The sequence below is a fragment of the Erythrolamprus reginae genome, chromosome 2, assembly GCF_031021105.1.
Source record: "Erythrolamprus reginae isolate rEryReg1 chromosome 2, rEryReg1.hap1, whole genome shotgun sequence".
Lineage (NCBI taxonomy): Eukaryota > Metazoa > Chordata > Lepidosauria > Squamata > Dipsadidae > Erythrolamprus > Erythrolamprus reginae.
This window is the reverse complement of record NC_091951.1, coordinates 38,618,573-38,638,602: the sequence shown is the minus strand read 5'-3', so window position 1 is coordinate 38,638,602 and position 20,030 is coordinate 38,618,573. Positions and strand designations below refer to the sequence as shown.

The 20,030-nt window shown below is 43.8% G+C and overlaps 1 protein-coding gene and 1 long non-coding RNA gene across 3 annotated transcripts; one reads left to right on the top strand and one right to left on the bottom strand.

Moving 5' to 3' along the window:
- Window positions 1–13,001: 13,001 nt before the first annotated feature.
- LOC139160205 (neoverrucotoxin subunit beta-like) lies at window positions 13,002–19,671 on the bottom strand. The gene is made up of 3 exons (XM_070737838.1): window positions 19,207–19,671; window positions 16,073–16,188; window positions 13,002–15,605 (listed from the first exon to the last, which is right to left on the bottom strand). The coding sequence occupies exons 2-3, from the start codon at window positions 16,167–16,169 to the stop codon at window positions 15,448–15,450; spliced, it is 255 nt and encodes an 84-aa protein (XP_070593939.1). The 5' UTR covers window positions 16,170–16,188; window positions 19,207–19,671; the 3' UTR covers window positions 13,002–15,447.
- On the top strand, window positions 15,031–18,076 carry LOC139160206 (uncharacterized). Of its 2 annotated transcripts, none has more exons than XR_011557901.1 (2): window positions 15,031–16,665; window positions 17,037–18,076. It is a non-coding gene; the product is annotated as an uncharacterized lncRNA (long non-coding RNA). The 2 variants fall into 2 exon arrangements; XR_011557902.1 differs by having other exon boundaries at window positions 16,971–18,076.
- Window positions 19,672–20,030: the final 359 nt, after the last annotated feature.

Genomic DNA, 20,030 nt, shown 5'->3' with positions numbered 1-20,030 from the left:
GTTTTTCAGGAACGACCAGAGGGAAGAAGACGGGAAACAGACAGGATGGGGTTGCTGCCCTCCGCGGGCTATACCCCTGACGATTCTCCTCAGGGGTCTGGCTTCCCTCCGAGGGAACGCCCTGCAGAGGAGCACCTCAGCCTGGGGTCCCTGGCCTCCGTGGCCATACTAAGGCTGCAAGCCGAAGGTGCGGGGGTCCGCCCCCCCCACCGGGAAGCTCGGGGACAGCGCACAGCCAGCCAAGCACTCCGGGAGCGCCTCACAGCTGATCGAGCGACCAGCGCAGCCGCCGCCGTAACCACCGCCGAAACCGCCGCTGAAGCGGCCACCGCAGCTGCCGGAGCCGCCAGAGCCACCGCAGCCGGGGAGCCCGAAACGAGGCCACGGCGGATAGCAGAGGGTGTGACCTCCAGACCCCGCAGGAGGCGAGCGGCGGGCCCGAGGGACGAGTGCCCGGACGCCGCCATGTTGATGACGCAGCGAGCCATTAATTGGCGCAAAGGCGGCCCCTTCAGGGGGAACAGAGCGCGAACGGGCCGGAGGGTCCTAGTGCGCAGGCGCGGAGTGACAGCAAGGCGGCAACGCCATTTTGAGCCCCTGACGAGGCACTTTGGAGGTGAAAGAACAGCGTAGTTCTGTCTGATTATTCTCCTACCGTGAGTACTACAGAGGCCCACCAGGGAAATGACAAACCTGGCTCCCCTGCGCCACCAAAAGATAAGGCCAAGGGGAAAGGCAAAGCCAAAGCCTCCCACTCTTCTGCCTCCTCTTCCTCCATTAAGGAGGCTGAAAAGCGCATTAAGGCGCTGGAAAAAAAGCTGGAAGCAGCCCTACAAGCATCTCCAGCGGGGCTACCTCTCACCCAGAGACCACCCTCAGATCCCGTGACACCCCCATCCACATTTGGACCGATTGGGGTATCTGCTGAAGGGGACTGGTCACCGGACAGACAGTTCCTGCCCCTCCCTCAGGTCTTACCATCACCCAGCACCTCCTGGGCCAGACCAGGGTCAGCGGGACACTCAGGGAGAAGCTCCCAGGGGCCATCAGCCACCTTTACCCCCACAGCGGCTGGCCTGAGATCACAACCGGGTGCGTGGCAAAACATGCCCCCTGACCTACAAGACATTATTGCTAATGCATATTCGCAGGGCATTGCAACAGGGGCTCAGCAGTATGGCAGGCATCCACAACAAATGAAAGGCTCATGGTCAGCACCGCCCCCCTCGGGTTTGGGGTCCTTGTTAGAAGAACAGGCTCAGTTTGAGGACAGTGACCGAGAGTTTGACCTCTCAGAGGATGAGACCACACCAGAACAAACACCCACGGTTGGTCTGTTTAAACAAGCGCTCTTTAGAACCTTATTATACAGAGCTAAACAGGTGATGAATCTACCTGGCTCAGCAAGAGCTGCGGAGGCCAGTGATACAGGCAAATCGTTGGCCACCTTACTCGAGGAGCCTCAGCCCGAGTCTGACCATTTCCCTGCCTCAGATATTTTCGTGAAGGGGATCAAGAGGCCCTGGCAGCATCCAGCGGCGGCTCAAGGGCCTTCCAATCTCGAGAGGAAATTCTATACCTTCGATGAGGAGGTGGAAAAACTTCTCGAATTCCCCCCCCATCGATCAGCCAGTCATGACGCTTGTCTCCAGCGCACTGGTGCCCTCAGAGACAGGTGACAGCCTGAGGCCGGAGGATAGGAAGGCGGAGACATTGCTGCGCAAAGCACACCAGATGTCCAGCTGGGGATTCAGGGCAGCCGCCGCAGCATCCTTCCTTAACAGGGCATCGATGCTGTGGATCCAGGAGATGCAATCCCGCCTTGGACCCGAAGACGTCTGCCTTCACCAAGATTTGAGTAAGCTGTTGGCAGCGGTGGAATTCTCCGCGGACGCCACTCTCCACGTGGCCAAGTTTTCTGCCAGAAGCATGGCAACCACGTTATCGTCCCGCCGTCTCCTGTGGCTAAGGAACTGGCAGGTGGATCTTAAATCTAAGTGGCGACTGGCCTCCAGCCCCTTCCAAGGCTCAACACTCTTCGGGGACTTATTAGAGAAAGTCCTCGTTGAGGACAAGGATAAGAGGGAAGGTACTTCCCAGAGCAAATAGACGCCAGGACCGAAGGTCCACGCCATATTTGAGACGCCAGTCCTTTCATTGGGACCCAGCTTCAGGTTCCACCCAAAACCAGCGGCCCTTTTCCCAGGGCCAATACAATCAGCAGTCCTATAGGAGCGACCGAGGCTCCTTCCAGGACAGACCGAGGGGCTACCAACAGTCCAGAAGACCCTTTCGTGGAAGCAACCAAAGAGGGTTTAAACGCACGAAATGACTCGGCTGCCCCACAGCCCATAGGAGGGAAGCTAGAGGGCTTCAGCTCCACCTGGCATGCGACCTCCTCTGACAAATGGGCTCTGGCTACGGTTACACAAGGACTCAGGTTGGAGTTCACTCAACCACCTCCCAACCATTTCTTACATTGTCCAAGGATAAAGGACTCTCAAAAGAAACTGCAATTGCGCAGGGAAATTACGCACCTGTTAGACATTCAAGCCATAGAACAGGTCCCCCAGCAGGAGGAGGGCAAGGGGTTCTATTCAACGATCTTCACCGTCCCCAAGGCCTCCGGGGGATGCAGGTTGATCCTCAACCTGAAGCAACTGAACCTCTTCATAAGATACCGGAGGTTCAGGATGCATTCCCTGCAGACTATTCTGGCTTCCATCCGGGCACAGGACTTTTTAACATCCATAGACCTAAAGGAAGCATACTTGCATGTTCCCATCCACCCAGAACATCGCAGGTTTCTCCGATTCTGTACCGAAGGGAGGCATTACCAGTACAGGGCCATGCCATTCGGCCTCTCATCAGCCCCACGGACATTTACGAAGCTCCTGGACGTGCTAACAGCCAGCTTACGAGCACGATCCATCAGGCTGATGGCCTACCTGGACGACATAATCATATTGTCCAGGTCTCCGTCAACAGCAAGGAGAGACTTGAACGAGACCGTTCACACGTTAGAAATCCACGGCTTCACCATCAATGTGGAAAAAAGCCAACTTTCACCCACCACCAAACTACTGCACCTAGGAGCCATTATGGACACCCAGGCGGGCACGGTGTCACTTTCTTCAGAACGACAGGACAACATACGTCGTTTGGTATCCAACATACCGCACAAACCGGTCCCATTTTCACTGCTATCAAAGATACTGGGAACCCTGGTGTTGGCCATTGGCATCGTCCCCTGGGCCAGATACCATATCAGGACACTGCAATGGTTCTTGCTTCCAGCTCAGAGAACCAAGGTGAGCCATTCCCACAAGCAGGTGCGCTTACCTCAGAGGGTCAGAGAATCCTTGAGATGGTGGGTCTCTCCCGCAATAGGCACGGGTTCTCCCTTCCAACTACGGGACCAGATCATCCTGACCACCGACGCCAGCCTTACCGGATGGGGCGCCCACATTGGGGCCCACATGGCTCAAGGCCTGTGGACGGCAGAGGACCTATCGTCGGTCAACATAAACTTTCTAGAACTAAGGGCAGTTTTTCTAGCCCTACAGACATTTACACCACTGGTTCAAGACAGGCACGTGTTGGTGCTCACGGACAATGTCGCGACCAGGGCTCACTTGAACCATCAAGGGGGCACGAGGTCGCAACGCCTTATGGAAGAAACGGACAACCTCTTCAACTGGGCCGAACAACATCTGAAGTCTCTGTCGGCAGAGCACATTGCAGGAGTCAGCAATACGCAGGCGGACTGGTTGAGTCGGTCCACTCTAGACCCATCAGAATGGCGACTGGACCCGGGTCTATTCCAGCAGATGGTGACCAGGTTCGGGTCTCTGTTAGTGGACCTTTTTGCAAGTTCCCAGAACGCTCAACTCCCGAGATTCTACACCCGCTTTCCAGAACCGGGAGCGGAGAGGGTCAACGCCCTTCTGGCATCCTGGCCCCCGGGACTACTCTATGCGTTCCCACCAAGGAACCTTATACCAAGAGTAGTGGAGAAACTCCTGTGGGAAAGGGCGGAGGTGTTGCTGGTAGCCCCACACTGGCCCCGCCGACCGTGGTTTTCCAATCTGGTGGCATTGTCGGTGTCACCTCCATGGAGAATTCCGGACCAGACGATATCCCTCAGCCAGGGGAACCTACAACACCCAGATCCCCAGTGGCTTCAACTGACCGTTTGGCACTTGAACAGCTCAGACTACGACAAATGAATTTACCGGAGAAGGTCATCGATACTATGCAGGCTGCAAGGCGCCCATCTACATCTCGGATCTACCAATCTACGTGGGCGGCCTTTTGCGGCTTCTGCGACAAGCAGCATATAAATCCTAGAATGGCATCGGTAGTTACCGTCCTGGAATTCCTGCAAGCTGGAATTGAACGTGGGTTAGCACCTAATACTCTAAAGCGGCAGGTGGCGGCCCTTTCAACCATGATACAAGTGGCAGAGGTACGCTCCTTGGCTTACCATCCTTGGGTGAAGGACTTTATGTGGGGAGCATTGAACCAACATTCTCCACCGGTTCGGAGGTTCCCATCATGGGACCTTGCGCTGGTGCTCAGAGCGTTAACAAAGCCACCGTTTGAGCCTTTGAGATCCATACCATTGCGACTGCTTTCTATCAAAACAGCCTTCCTGGTGGCTATCACGTCGGCACGAAGGGTGTCGGAATTATCTGCCTTGTCGGTGAGACCTGACCTTTGCATCTTCTATCCTGATAGGGTAGTGCTGAGATTAGACCCTTCCTTCATACCGAAGATGAACACAGAGTTTCACAGGAAACAGGAACTAATTCTTCCTGATTTTTGCACACACGGCAGTCATCCATCGGAATTACGCTGGCATAAGATCAATGCACGCCGTGCGGTTAAGATCTACATTAGACGGACAGAGACGTTTCGGAAAACGGAAAAGTTATTTATCTCCTTTTCGCAGTGTAAAAAGGGACTTGGACTTTCATCTACCTCCATTAGTCGTTGGATTAGAGACTATTGCGGAGGCATACAAGGCTCGTAATCAACCCATACCAGCAGGAGTGACAGCTCACTCGACGAGGAGTGCGGCCACCTCAGCGGCCTGGGTCACCCAGGCGTCCATAGATGACATCTGCAACGTGGTCGGCGCCTTTGACTTTCATTCGTCATTACAAGTTGGACTCCTTTGCTTCAGCAGAGGCAGCTTTTGGGAGACATGTTTTACAACAAGTTTGTGCCTCTCCCATGGGCCTTAAATCTCTGGTATATCCCATGTTGGACTCTCCTTCCAGATGCAGTGGAGAAAAACCGTTGTACCTACCTGAACGGTCTTCTCAGTGCACTGGAAGGAGAGTCCAAATCCACCCGGTATTGTTATGGGTGCAGGGACGCCGGAGTGCGGCAGTTAAGTCAGTTAATAGTTGTTGACAATAAAACTTGGTTATCCTCTTACTATGGTTTTCGTTTTTAAAACTGGCTCATGGGGAGAGCAGAGGGGGCGGTGCTCAATTGATATGTAAATTTTAACTCAGTCTCTACCAATAGGATTGGTGAAATACCCATGTTGGACTCTCCTTCCAGTGCACTGAGAAGACCGTTCAGGTAGGTACAACGGTTCTTCTGATTTTCCTTCCCCAAAATTAAGGTTTGTCTTATGCTGAAGGAAGTTAAAATATAAAGTTTATTAAATAACACAAGATAAATGGGGAAGAGGAGGGGGGTACATAAAGTCAAAAGAATATGGAAACATAGGAATATTGTTACATAGTATTACATATGGATGCTGTCTATGTTAAACTATACAAAAAAAATTTCTTTGGCATTGAAATATGTATCTTATTGCTCTTTATATTTCATAACATATGGATTAAGATATATAAACCTTCAAGTTAATAAAAGATAAATAAAAATGATTTATGGAAAGGAAAGGAAAATAAGTTTAAAGATAGACGAGATGATTGGGGGAAGGTGAAATATAAATAGAAAGGGGTTGGGTAAGTGGGGGAGGGAAGGGTAAATCCACGTAAACCATTTTCAGGAGATACCACAAAGTATAGTAATAAATAGTGGGTGTATATGTAAAGTATAATAACTGTATAGTTATATAAGAGAATTTAGAAGTTTATTGTATGATTGAATAAGTAATTATATTAGAATGTTATAGTAAGAATAATTATTTCCATTAGATTTAAAGACGAATAAAGAGAAATATGGTATCAAAATAGTTTTCGAATCAAATTTTATGATAGTTGGTGTTGGAATTATTTTATCAGTCGATGATATTTTCACTTTAAAAAGATGAGATGAGTTTATTACTTTTAGGAAATGAACGATAGGGGTTTTTTTGCTGTAGTCCATTTATAACAATTATCCCATATCTTATAATAGTCTGACTCTTTGATTTTGAATCTCCATTGTGATTTTGGACATCTCCGCACAATCCATAATTTTAGTAATGATTGTTAATATTGAGGGAATTTCTTTTTGTTTCCAAAACTGGGCATATGTGATTCTTGCTGCCCCTAAAATCTGTAAAATGAGATATTTTTCTGGTTGGGTAAGTTTCTGCCTAAATATACCCAACAGATATGCTTCAGGTTTAAGAAATAAATTAATTGACATAACTTGGTTTATTAAATTTTGGATGTTTTTCCAATATTGTTTGGCATAGGTGCAAGTCCACCATGCGTGATAGTACGTTCCTGGTTTTAGTTTACATTTCCAGCAATTGGGGGGAAATTTGGAAACATTTTGGATAATCTTGCTGGAAGGAGGTGCCATTGGTAGAACATTTTCAATTGATTTTCTTTGTAAGACATTGCCGTAGTCATCTTATAATTTGTCATCCATGTTTTTTCCCATTCTATTAAATTAATCATACAGCCGAAATTTTGGGCCCAGGCGATCATACATCATTTGACTTGTTCCACATAATTATCATACATTATATAATTATATAATTTAGAAATCATTTTTGGGCCGAAAAATATTGTATCTATTATATTATTTTTTTGGAATCCAAATTCTTTTTTATGTTCATTGTATTTTGAATTGATTTGTAGGTATATTAACCAATCTAAATTTATCCCTATGTCTTTTAATTGTTGTTTGTATAGGAGAACCTTATTTTTATCTATTAGATGTTGATATGTTAATAATTTAGCAGAAGAAAAAAGGGTTAGTAAGTAATTAGTTCATTTGGTGATAACCATTTCGGTATTGAATTGTAATGATTTCTCTTTATACAATGCCAAGTTGTTATTAGAGTTTTCCGTAAATAGTGATGTTTGAAGTATTTAGGTGTTTTATTGGAATCCATCATTAAGAATGAGAGCCACCCGGAATGAAGGTCAAAGCCTTCGATGGTTAGGAGTCTTCTATTTTTAAGAGTCACACAATCTCTTAACATAGTTAAGTTCGTTGCTTGATAATATAGATAAAAATTTGGGAGTCCAAGGCCATCTCTAATTCTATGATCTTGAAGATTTTTAAATTTTATTCTGGCCTTCTTTGCCCATATGAATTTTCGTATTTCCTTATGTAGTGATTTAAAAAAAGATTTATTTAGGTTTGTTGGGGCGACTTGGAAAAGATACAAAAATCTTGGCAAAATATTAGATTTAATAGCAAATATTTTCCCCATGAGAGATAGTTTCAGTTTAGACCATCTTAACAAATCTTTTTGAATGTCTTTAAGTAATTGATCGTAATTGTCTTTTTTTATAGTGCTATAATTGGATGTCATCCATATACCCAAATATTTTTTTAAAAATTGACAGTTTTTATATTGATCAGATCTTCCAACAGTATGGTTTGTTTTGGGGTCATGTTTTTGATTAGGATCTGGGTCTTTCTCTTGTTGATTTTTAAACCTGATATTTCTCCAAATTTGTATATTTCATTCATTAAAATCGGGGCAGTTTGTATTGGGTCTTGTACTATAAACCCAACATCATCTGCAAAAGCCTGAAGTTTATATTGTTCTCTTTTAATAGTAATGCCTTGAATTAAGTTATTATTTTTTATATTGTTCAATAGTGTTTCTATCGCTAGAATTAAAATAAGAGGAGCTAGTGGACATCCCTGACGTACACCTTTCGTTATGCTTATTTTTTCCATGATGTTGTTGTTGGAAAGGATTCTGGCATATTGTTTTGAATATATAGTTTTATTTGTTTGTTTGTTTATTTATTTATTTATTTATTAGATTTGTATGCCGCCCCTCTCCGCAGACTCAATTTAATGAAATTGAGAAATTTTTCACCAAAATTTATATAGTCGATTTGTGTAATGAAGTATTGCCATTGAAGACTATCGAATGCTTTCTTTAAATCCATAAATATTAGGGCGACTGGTTTGTCATAGTGTTTATCATAGTATTCGATAGTATTTAATATTATTCGCGTGTTAGTTGCTATGTTTCTTAAAGGCAGAAATCCATTTTGATCAGAGTGGATAATAATATTTAAAATTTTCTTTAATCGTTCTGCTATTATTGAAGTAAACATTTTGTAGTCCATATTAAGGAGTGCTCTGGGTCTATAATTTTCGAGCTGGTGCCTGTTTTGATTATTTTTTTGGGATGAGTGTTATATAGGCTTCTGACCAGGAAATAGGAAGTTTAGCATAAGAAAGTGCATCATTGTAAATATCTAACATTATGGGTAAAATTATGTCTGAGTGTTGTTTGTAAAATTCAGAGGGTATTCCATCAGGGCCAGGAGTTTAATTATTTTTTTTGTTTTGCTATTGCAATTTTAAGTTCTGTAATAGTAATTGGATTATTTAGAATGGATCTTTGTTCATCATTTATTAATGTTTTTCTTTCGTTTTTTTCCTAAGTAAGTTAGTATTGAATCACCGTCTATTGTTGATGTATTGTAAAGATGTTCATAAAAGTCTTGAATTATTTGTTTTTTATCAGCATTGGTTGTTTTCAAATGTCCAGAATTATCAATTAGAGCGTCAATATTCCTATCTAGTTTTTGGTAAGTCAATTTGAGGGCTAACCATCGACCTGGTTTGTTAGCAGATTCAAAATGAACTTATTTCACGGTTTTTAATTTTTGAATAAATTGGTGTTGTGTTATTAAATTTATTTCATGTTTAATGGTTTTTATTTCAGCCAGGATTGCAATGTTTTTGGGGTCAGTATGTAATGTTTTTTCAGCGAGTTGTAAGGATATGTTTAATTTTTGTAACTGACCATATTATTCTTTCGGGTTTTTTGCTGAGTAAGAAATGTAAATACCATGAATGTAATCTTTAAAAGTGTCCCATACCATTTGATAAGATGTCTCGTCGTTTAGGTTAATTTTAAAAAGGAGAGGTAAATCATGTTGTATTGTCTTGGAATTGTTGTTGATTAATAATTGTTTGAAAAGTTTTGTTATTAGGATTTTTAAATGTTAGGAGTAAAGGATTGTGATCACCCCAGGTTGCATTTAATATTTGCATATCTATAATTTCATTTATAATTTCAAGGTTAGACCAAGCCATGTCAATGCGGGAACAAGATTTATGCGGAGGGGGGAAAAAGTATATTGTATGGTATCTGGATGGTAATGTCTCCATATATCTTTTAGGGCAAATTCATATGTTATTTGATTAAATGTAGCGGGTAAGATTTTATGCAAATTGTGCTTAGTAGTACCTTTATAATCTTTAGTTCTATCTGCTATGGCGTTGAAGTCTCCAATTATTAAAAAAATTGTTAGGTTCAATTCTAGTATTTTTTGATGTAGGTTGTTAAAAAAGGTAGATTGGCTAATAGAAGGGGGATATATTCCCTATAATAGTTATTTTTTTATATCCTAATTTTAATTGGACTATCAGTAATTGGCCATTTTCATCCTCATAGATAAATTTAGGAAAGTAAGTCTTTTTGATGTATATAACTATACCTCTTTTTTTCTCAGATGCGGGTGTGCAAAAAAAATCAAAATTTGGGAAATGTAATAAATTGATCTCATCCTTTGAAATATGGGTTTCTTGTAAGGAATTAGACAATTTATGAAAATTAGACAATTTAATCCTATCATATCCTAAGGGTGAAGGTCTTAATCCCATTACCCTGGAGCTGAAGGAAACTGCTTTGTATTTACCGGTAAAACATGTTTTCACCTCCCCAAATTATCTGGAATACACCCACCCACGCCACAGGTGCTTCTATGACACACATGTAGCTATATTGCCTAACAAGGAAGACAGGATCCCAAGGGTCTCAGCTGCTCCTGTAATCCCCCTCTGATGATCGCCTTTCCCAATATTGCGGTCTCCATTGTTCCACCCACCCATCAGCATCTCCCAGAGTGGAGGAATTGCCTGTTCTTGCGTAAAAGAGGAAGCTCCTTCACTTTCTCTCCACAAATGCCCATTGCTCTCAATTCACTTTACTGTCCCATGAAACGCCAATTGCGGGTTCTCGTTGCTTCTTGGGGGGGGGGGCTCACTTGTTTTGTGGGAATGGGGAATCCCCGCTGGCAGGTGGATCTGCTTCTCTACTAGATCTATTTTAAGGAAAGCCTGGCCTTTTGCTTTGTCTTCAGTGAGAAAATGAAAGTGGAAGGAGCAAGGGGGGGGGAACCCTTTCCTGTCCTCTTTTGAAGCAGACTTCCTGTCTCATTATTCACATTTACCGTATTTTTTAGAGTATAAGATGCACCTTAGTTTTGGGGGAGGAAAACAAGGAAAAGGGGCCTCTGCTTCCTAGCAATTTGCCAAACAGCAAACAGCACAGATGATATATACACTGTTTGCTCTGTATTTCTGTGCATGTGTGCCTGACCTATAGAAATAGCAAAGAATTGGAGAAATGTACAATATGGCAGTATATTAAAAACCCAGAAAGTTTTCTTAAATGTAATCATACTTATTCCTTCTAATTAAATAGATCTACTCCAAACATGACTAAGTGAGGGTTTAACTCAGCTGCCTTATCTTAATACTACTACTTAATATTACTACTTAATACCAAAACAGGACATTTTGGATTATACTTTTACAGTTCTTTAAAATTGATATGGCTTTCTGGAAGTATTCTCTGCTATTTAAAAGAAGGTACAAGAGCACTGGGCCTCTGCAGATCAAGCATTTATTTTAAAAAGCTTCTTCATTTTGTTAAGTTGTCTAGAACAATATAAAAATAAATCTAATAATTTGAACATTCTATAGACATTTATAGTTATGGACTTATCTCCTTGCAGCAAAAAACCAGCCAGTTTCAGCCTTTGCCTCTCCCTGCATCATTTGCTTCCATGCAACTTTAGTTTCACTTTCATTTTAGCACGGACTTGCTGGCAACGTCAATGAATCAGATAAGTGGCTTGTGCTAATCAGGCTCTGCTGCTGTTTGCTGCAAGGAGGTAAATTACTCTGAGGGAATGTGACTTATACACATTCAGTGTATAAAACACACCCAAGTTTTCACCCTCTTTTGGGGGGTAAAAAGGTGCATCTTACACTCTGAAAGGTATGGTAAGTCTTTGCTTTGCAGGAAAAGAAACAGGCCTCTCTCTCTACCATTTCGTCAGGCCCCTCTCTATCTTTCCCTCAAGCCCCTCTCTTATTTTTGGTAAATAAGGAGTAGTGGTTCCGCGATGGTGTCTGCCAGTTCTTTTAGGACTCTGGGGTGCAGTTCATCTGGTCCTGGTGATTTGTACTCATTGAATTCTCACAAGTGCGTTTTTATTTATGTTGCATTCAGTTGTCCTCTGCTCAAGCCCCTCCCGCAAAGGGAAGGAGGCACCAATTTGCTGGATGGTGGTTTAATATGACTCAGATCAGCCAAATGCAGCAATAAACTCCATCCTTCCACCCACTGCCTTCCCTTCCCAAAAGTTCCAATTCTTTTGATTGTCTATCTTTGTTAAAAAAACTCCTTTGGAGTCTGCAATGCCAAAGGGTTGGGTTTTTTTCTGCACCCGGCCTCTCTTCCCATTTGACAGGGGACTTTATCTTGAAGCCCGGAAGGCAAGGACGCTTTTCTTTTTAGTCTCCTGAAATAAACACCAGGGATCTTCTGGAGGGAAGAATTGAAATAAAGGTGCCAGGCGTTCCGTCAAATCTCCCCTTGCCTCCTTTGAAAGAGGGGGGGCAGATGGGAGGTAAGCGGGGAGAGCCCGGCAGAGAGGAGATGGTGGGAGGGGCATCATCTCCGCACCTAGGGTAGAAGACAGCAGTCCACCCTCAGAAGAAACAGCCAAGGCAAAGCTCTCGCCAGCGGACCCAGGCTGCATGGGGGAGGCAGCTGGAGGCTGCCCCCCCCCCCCCGTCCCACCAACCCATCCTGGCAGCGAGGGCTCCCAGGCAGGCTTGGTGCAACTTTTGGAACAGGTGGGATGGGTGCCATTGGCCGAGGGTGGGGAGGGGAGGCAAGCAAGGCAGCCGGGTGGGAAGGCAGCAGCTGGGGGCTCTCCTGCCTGTCCAGGAGCCGAAGGTTCCACCTTTCCCCACACCGGCTTTGGCCCCCACGGGCTTCTGACAGGAGGGGGTGGCGGGCGACGGATGGCCGGGGCTCCCTCAAACATATTTTGGCAGTGAAATGGGGGCAATCCCCTCTCACCTGTGAGCGGAGGAATCGGCGGGTGAGAGGGGAAACTGGCAGCGAGATAGGGCGGCTGCAGAGAGCTCCTCAGATGCACCGTTCTCTCTGACGCCTTCCTGCTTTGCTGTGACGGTAGCAGAAGAGATGGGGGGGTAGAAACCCCGCATGGCAAAGCCTGGCTCCAGTTCCCTTGCGATCCTCAGAACCTGCAAACTTAAAAGGGCTTGTTTTGGTTGCTGCTCTCAGCAGCAGCAGCTGAGAGAGAAGCAAGGGTTCAGAAGTAGAAAACGGTTCGGAAGTAGAGGCAAAAAAATCTTAAATCTTTGTTGTGAGCTGCCCCAAGTCTTTGGAGAGGGGCGGCATACAAGTCTAATAAATTATTATTAATTATTATTCTTATTAAACACTGGATTCATATCTGAAAAAGTTCGTCAGTAGAGGCATTCGTAAGTAGAGGTACCACTGTATAAGGAAAAATTTAATTGAAATATGGTTTAAAATTAAAAGACAAAATGGACCTCTCCAACTGAAGCTATAATTTATCCCAACACATTAGATATAAATAAGATATTAACATATGAACAATAACAATCAATTGCTCTCAACACAAGAGTTACAAGGCAATGGGATTGCCATAGAATGGATTCATTATTTGCAAATAAAATCTAAGTACAGTGAAAACAAGAACAAAATAGAATTCCAACAAAAAATGAATTACATAAAATATCATTTGGCTCAGAAAAAAGTTTGTTTCAAAATTATACAAATTCTTCCTTAACTATGAAATGATAGAAGATAAGGTCAGAGGTTCCATGATAGCATGGACCCAAAATTTCGGCTATACTTAGATGAATAGGAAAAAATATGGACCATTAGTTACAAATTAACAATATCATCCACCTATAAGGAAAACATTTACAAAATGTTTTACAGGTGGCACTTGCCACCTGCACATTTATCTAAAATGTATCCAAGTATATCGTCGAAATGTTGGAAATGTCAAAAGAAAAATGGAACATATTACCATGCATGGTGCACCTGTCCAGTGGCAAAAAAAATGTGGAATAAAATTAAAAACTATTTAGAGCAAATAACTGGTTAATCCCTTTGAAACCAGAACTATACCTACTCGGAATTATTAGACAAAAAAATACCTAACAAAGATTGATATTTAATAATACATATAATCACAGCTGCCAGACTTGCTTATGAACAGAGCTGGAAATTAAATAATGTTCCCTCAACACTAAACTTAATAAATAAAATTTACAAAATTTTTGAGATGAACAAGATGACACTGGGAATACAAGAAAGAGAATTCTACCAAACCTGGAGCAGGTGGTATGATTGGGTTAATCCAAAAAAAAATATTTAAAAGTTTAAATATCTATAATACAGTGAAATATCTCACAATTTGAAAGAATACAGGGGGAAATTGTAAGCAATCTTGTTATTCCTTTCGTTTACTAGACATATAAAGTAAAATTGTTGTGTAGCAATTAATTTTGGACAATTTATGATTTAAGTAATATGATTGAAATTAATAAAGACTAAGATTTAGGTAACAATATATAACATAGCAGGCTGATAAATAAAATAAAATAAGCTGTAGCAATAATGTCAACGGGTAGATTAGCAAATGTATAAATTGTTGAGTGTTTAAGACTTGATATATAACTAATTATGAATGATGATATCTATATGTTGGTATAGGTTGTGTTGTGTTTTGTTTTTGTTTCTGTTTGTCTTGTGGCATTTGTGTATTTTTCTTAATGTAAAATAATTAGTAAAGATTATTTTTTATTTTAAATAAGAGCAGCTTCCAGCTTCTGATGTTTCTTGAGGACCTCCATGGCCAAGGTTAGCTGATTGTTGCAAGAATTGTTCCTGAAGCCAGTCCTGTAAGCTCAACAGAAATGGCTCGTCTTCATGTAAAGAAGTGAATATAAAGGAGACCACATGTACATTCTGGGGGTTAAGAACTATTTCTTCCAGCTTGCTCTGAGATGAAATAACTTCTATATTATTTAGAATAGTCAGATAAGATTTGACAAAGTTAATTTCTCTTTTCTTGGTTTCCAGAAATTCATGGAGTCTTTGGCTGTTGAAGGGCGACTGGTTGACAGACATCAAGAGGTCCACCAGTGTCCGTTCCTCCTGCCCTCCTCCACCGATGGAAGGCAACACTCTGGACAGCTGTTTCTGGAAAGTCTGCCTGTGTTGCTTGCATAAATCCTTGAACTGCTGGATTTTCCTCTTGATCTCAGGGAAGAATTCAACAATGGGATCATTCGCTAGATCATTGCTTTGCATCTGGATTTCATTGAGTTCCTCCAATATCTTTTCAAGATCAAAGATCAATGATAGGCTGATCTCACAGACCATCTTAGCTGCTCTGGCATCCAGCTTGGTCAATGGATAGAGCCAAACCCTCATAGGCACTGCCTTCTCTTCATATTCCCCTAATAATTTTGGGAGAGTTTCATAAACTTTAATCGCATCTTGGAAAGTCACTGGAATACTCTCCAGAGAAAAGTCTCCATGGAATTTGCACCTGAACTTAAGAGCATTCTCTTTCTCCTCCACAGTCAGTTTGTCTTCTGCTTCTCTAGTAGATATTACCTTAGTGAGTGTAGCCTAGAAGTTTCCTTCTGTATTTTTTAACATCTCCGTTGAAGAAACTTCTCGGTCAAATACAAAGAAGGCCTGGGCTCCATAGAGGATCGCAGTGACCACATGGGTGGCTGTGCCATGCTCCAAGATGGCTGGGTAAGAGACATTCTGGGTCCCTAGATAGTTCATTATCAGCTGTTCACACCTGGTGGTTTTTTTGTACTGAACGGTGACTCTGGCCTGTTGCTTGGACTTCTTGGTGTCATGAAGATATTCAGCTGACCCCCCCAATTTAATCATCCCCCCAGGAAACTGGCCTTGAGAGATTCTGACATATCCAGGGCAGAGGCCTTGTCATCAATTCTGTCAGAATCAATGATTATTGTTTCTGTCTTGGGCTGAAAATTGACGTTCCGGTGGTTCTGAAGAGAGCTGTAGTCCCAAAGGCTGAACCCTGCATGGAACAGAAATACAGTAGCATGAAGTTAAAAGTGAAAATGGACCTCCCAAAAAGCAGCAGCTGGATAGAGAAGCCCCAGAGAGCTTGGACAAGGGGTCATCATTTCTTCCAGAGGATAACCTCAACTATCCAGCAACCACCTTGGGAACCTCTTACCTGTTTTGCAAAATACTGCAACCCTCCCCCCCCCAAAGGCTTTTGACTGAGTAGAGAGGTTTTGTCATAGCATTTCAGTGAGTTTACTGTGGAAATCTGCCCCCTGTTTGGTAGACAGGGCCACCCCTGCTGTGTTATAGACCAAGGGCTGGATACACATTCCCAAGCAGAAGAGCCTACTGGTACTAACAGGCCGCATGTGCAGGATGTCAGTTCTCCCTGGGCCAAGCCTGTACATTTATGGCAGCGCCTGTCTCCCTCCCTCCCAGGTTTCCTGCCACTCGCGACTCTCCTCCAGCTCCTACCTGGAATGAGCACATCCTTGCGACAGTCGTAAAGCATCCCCAGCTGGAAAGGGCGGCCCAGGGCTGGAATCTCAATGGCGTCCTCTGCCAGAGCCATGATTGGCAGTTCTGGTGCCCTGCAAGAGAGAGAGGAACCATTTGCGGGAGGCCGAGACTGACCTCTGAGGGAATGCAGGATGTAGGCACACCGCCACATTCCATCCACTGATGCTGGTTCGATTTCTGGGATGGCTGATGAAGGCTATGGGCCCAGAGCATTGGTACAGGAGCAGCAGGTACAATGCACAGCTGGTGGCAGTGTTGAAGCCTCCTGGATGCCAACATTGGCAATTCCTCCATCAAAAGTTGGATCCCTTTCAACAGACATTTTTGGGTACAGAAGTTCCTGGATTAGGGTCCCACCCCTTGTGTCAACTAAAGAGTCTCCCTGGACTCTTCAGGGACGCCCCTGCTTTTTGGAACCAACTACCCCCGAGATCCGTACTGAGACTACCCAACTGGCCTTCCGAAAAGCCTTGAAGACCTGGCTCTGACGACAAGGCAGGGGCCATGAGAATTAACAGCTCACTTCCGGCCGGTACATCTTTTGACTGGTAAGTGTGACGGTATGATTGCATTCTCTGGATTCGGTTTTTTTTATTATTATTAATTATTAGGGGGTTTTATTGTTTATAGTGGGGTGGTATTAAGGGGTTTTTAATGCTTTAACATTTGAATTTGACTTTTTTATTGTATTGTTTCATTGTTGTGAGCCGCACTGAGTCCTGTAGGAGTGGGCGACATAAAAGTCAAATCAAACAAATAAATAAGTTATATTTTGGAGCTATTCTCTTCCTGGTGCTGTGTCTCAAAGGTATTTTTAATTCCTCTTCTGTAATTTAATTATTTCTTTCTGCAGGTCCTGTATATTGTTTGCATTTTACAATGATTTGGTACATCACAAGCAACTGTGTTCTCTTTGCAGACGATTTAAAACTCTTCAACACCACTGACAGCACAACTACTCTCCAAAAAGACCTTGATTCTTTTTCTGATTGGTCTAACACATGGCAACTCCAAATCTCAACCAACAAATGCTCTGTCCTACACATTGGCAACAAGAATTCGAACTACAAATACAAACTGAATAAACAAATTATCACAGATAATCCCCACTCTTTAAAAGACCTCGGAGTACTAATAACAAAAGACCTAAGTGCCAAAGCTCACTGCAACAACATTGCCAAGAAAGCTTCAAGAGTTGTTAACCTAATGCTACGTAGCTTCTGCTCTGGCAATCTCACACTACTTACAAAACCTTCGCCAGACCCATCCTAGAATACAGCTCATCTGTTTGGAACCCATAAATCATCTCGGACATTAACATCCTCGAAAATGTCCAAAGATACTTCACCAGAAGTGCCCTTCCCTCCTCCACTCAAAACAGATTACCCTACGAAACTAGACTTACAACCCTGGGTCTAGAAAGCTTAGAACTACAACGCCTTAAACATGACCTAAATATTGCCCACAAGATCATATGCTGCAATGCCCTGCCTGTCAACGACTACTTCAGTTTCAACCACAACAACACAAGAGCACACAACAGATTCAAGCTCAATATTAACCAAACTTGACTAAAAAATATGACTTTAGTAATTGAGTTGTCGAAGCATGGAACTCATTACTGGACTCCGTGGTACCTTCCCCTAACCCTCAACATTTTACCCTTAGACTGTCCACAGTTGACCTCTCCAGATTCCTAAGAGGTCAGTAAGGGGTATGCATAAGCGTACTAGCATGCCTCTCGTCCCCTGTCCTATTGTATGTCCCACATTGCATATCTCTTTTCTTCTATCCCTGTATTCTTCTATCCCTATATTATTCTTCTATTCTGTTTTTCTTCTATTCTCTCATAGATAGATTTTATTCCTATATTTTCTCCTCTATCCCTCTTCCTTCATTGTGTATTATTGTGTACTGGACAAAATAAATAAATAAATAAATAAATAATAAATAAATAAATGTTCTTTTACAATGTCTGGCTTTTCTAATTGCTATGGCTTGGTTCTTTTCTTAGAGACATCTGTTTTTATGTTTCTTATTCTAATTTTCTAGTTTCTCTATGGCTTTGGTCTGGCTTTGTCTGGTGACTTACACCTTCTTGTAGTTCCCTTTCCACAGAATCCTGGACCTTGCCCTGGGAGCGGGCTATAGAGGCTGTTGTTTGGGGGACTGAGGGTGTCTGCCTTCAGGGTAGTATGGAAATGGAGCCCTACCAGTGGTTGGAGGGCCATTGGCTGGATCATTTATGGGGAGACATAAAGAGTCTCGAAGGAAGGAAGGAAGGAAGGAGAGAGGGAAGGGAGAAAAGAAAGGAAGGATAGTGATAGGGAAAGGGAGGAAGGAGAAAAAAGGTCTTTCTAATCTCCACCTTGCTTTGACACCACCACCCTTCCCTGGTCAGAACAGACGCCCTCTGCCCTCTAGTGGGAAGGATTCAGGGAAGGAGGAAGACAAATCAAGCTACTTCGTCTTTGGAAGGTGCAATTGGAGCCTCTGGGCAGGAACGCACCCACCCACCCTCTCCCACCCCCCTGCTCTTACACACACTCCAAGAGGGCCAGAATTTGGCATCTCAAATTACAAAACTCCAGAGAGGGGGGAGAGCTGCAATTGAAGGGGAGGAGGCACCACGAAGGGGACCCTCCCTGGGCTCAATGGCAGCTCTCTCTTTGTTTGGCTGCCTGGACAAAACTCAGCAGCCTTCAGAAAAGGAGAAATCCCCCCTCCTCAAATTACCTGGAATTCCCCTCCCTCCCCTTCAAAATTCAAGTGCTTCTGTGCCACACCTGTTGCTACATCACCTGCTTTTCTCTCTCCTTCCTCCTATTGCCTTTCCTAACAAGGAAGACAGGATCCGGAGGGTCTCCACTGTTACTTCCCCCCTCTGATTGCCTTTCCTAATATTGGGGGTCCCGGCTGTCCCACTCACTCATTAAAATCTGCTTGTTCTCCTGTAAAATAATAATAATAATAATAATAATTTATTAGATTTGTATGCCGCCCCTCTCCTTGACCTGCTCTCACCCCACTTCCCTCCACTGCCCCATGAAATGCCAGTTTGGGCATCTCTGGGTCTCCGTGGTGCTCACCTGGTTGGAGGGAATCAGGAATCCTCTGTGACAGGTGGATTTGCTTCTGCCCTTCTCTGCAAGATCTTGTCCTTTGAACGGCTGGTGGGAACAGAATCCACAGATTGTACTATCCTTTCGATTGCATCGCATCTGGTCTTTCGGTTTTCCTATCTTAGAAAAAGTCCCTGGAATGGGGAGGAACTTTTTCTCTCCATCATTTAAGATCTTCTTTGGTATCTGGGAGGCTGGGGAAGAGGAGGGTCTTCCTCAAAGCAGGAAGCCCTCACCTCTGAGCTTGGCAAGGGGGACCAGCTGCAGCCCACTTCTTCCAAAGCTGGACCACCACTCTGCCCATCCAGTCCCGGACTCCCGGCTCCAGAGCTCAGCATGGGGACTATAAAGAAAGCCTTTATCATCTGCTTTATTTATCTTCAGGGCGTTCAGGAAATGAAAGGGTAAGGACCAGAAGGAAAATAAACCTTTCACCTTCTCTTTTGAAGATCGTGCAGAATGCAGCTGCGAGAGCAATCATGGGCTTCCCTAAATATGCCCATGTTACACCAACACTCCGCAGTCTGCATTGGCTGCCGATCAGTTTCCGGTCACAATTCAAAGTGTTGGTTATGACCTATAAAGCCCTTCATGGCATCGGACCAGGTTATCTCTGGGACCGCCTTCTGCCGCATGAATCCCAGCGACCGATTAGGTCCCACAGAGTTGGCCTTCTCCGGGTCCTGTCAACTAAACAATGTCGTTTGGCGGGACCCAGGGGAAGAGCCTTCTCTGTGGCGGCCCCGGCCCTCTGGAACCAACTCCCCCCAGAGATTAGAATAGCCCCCACC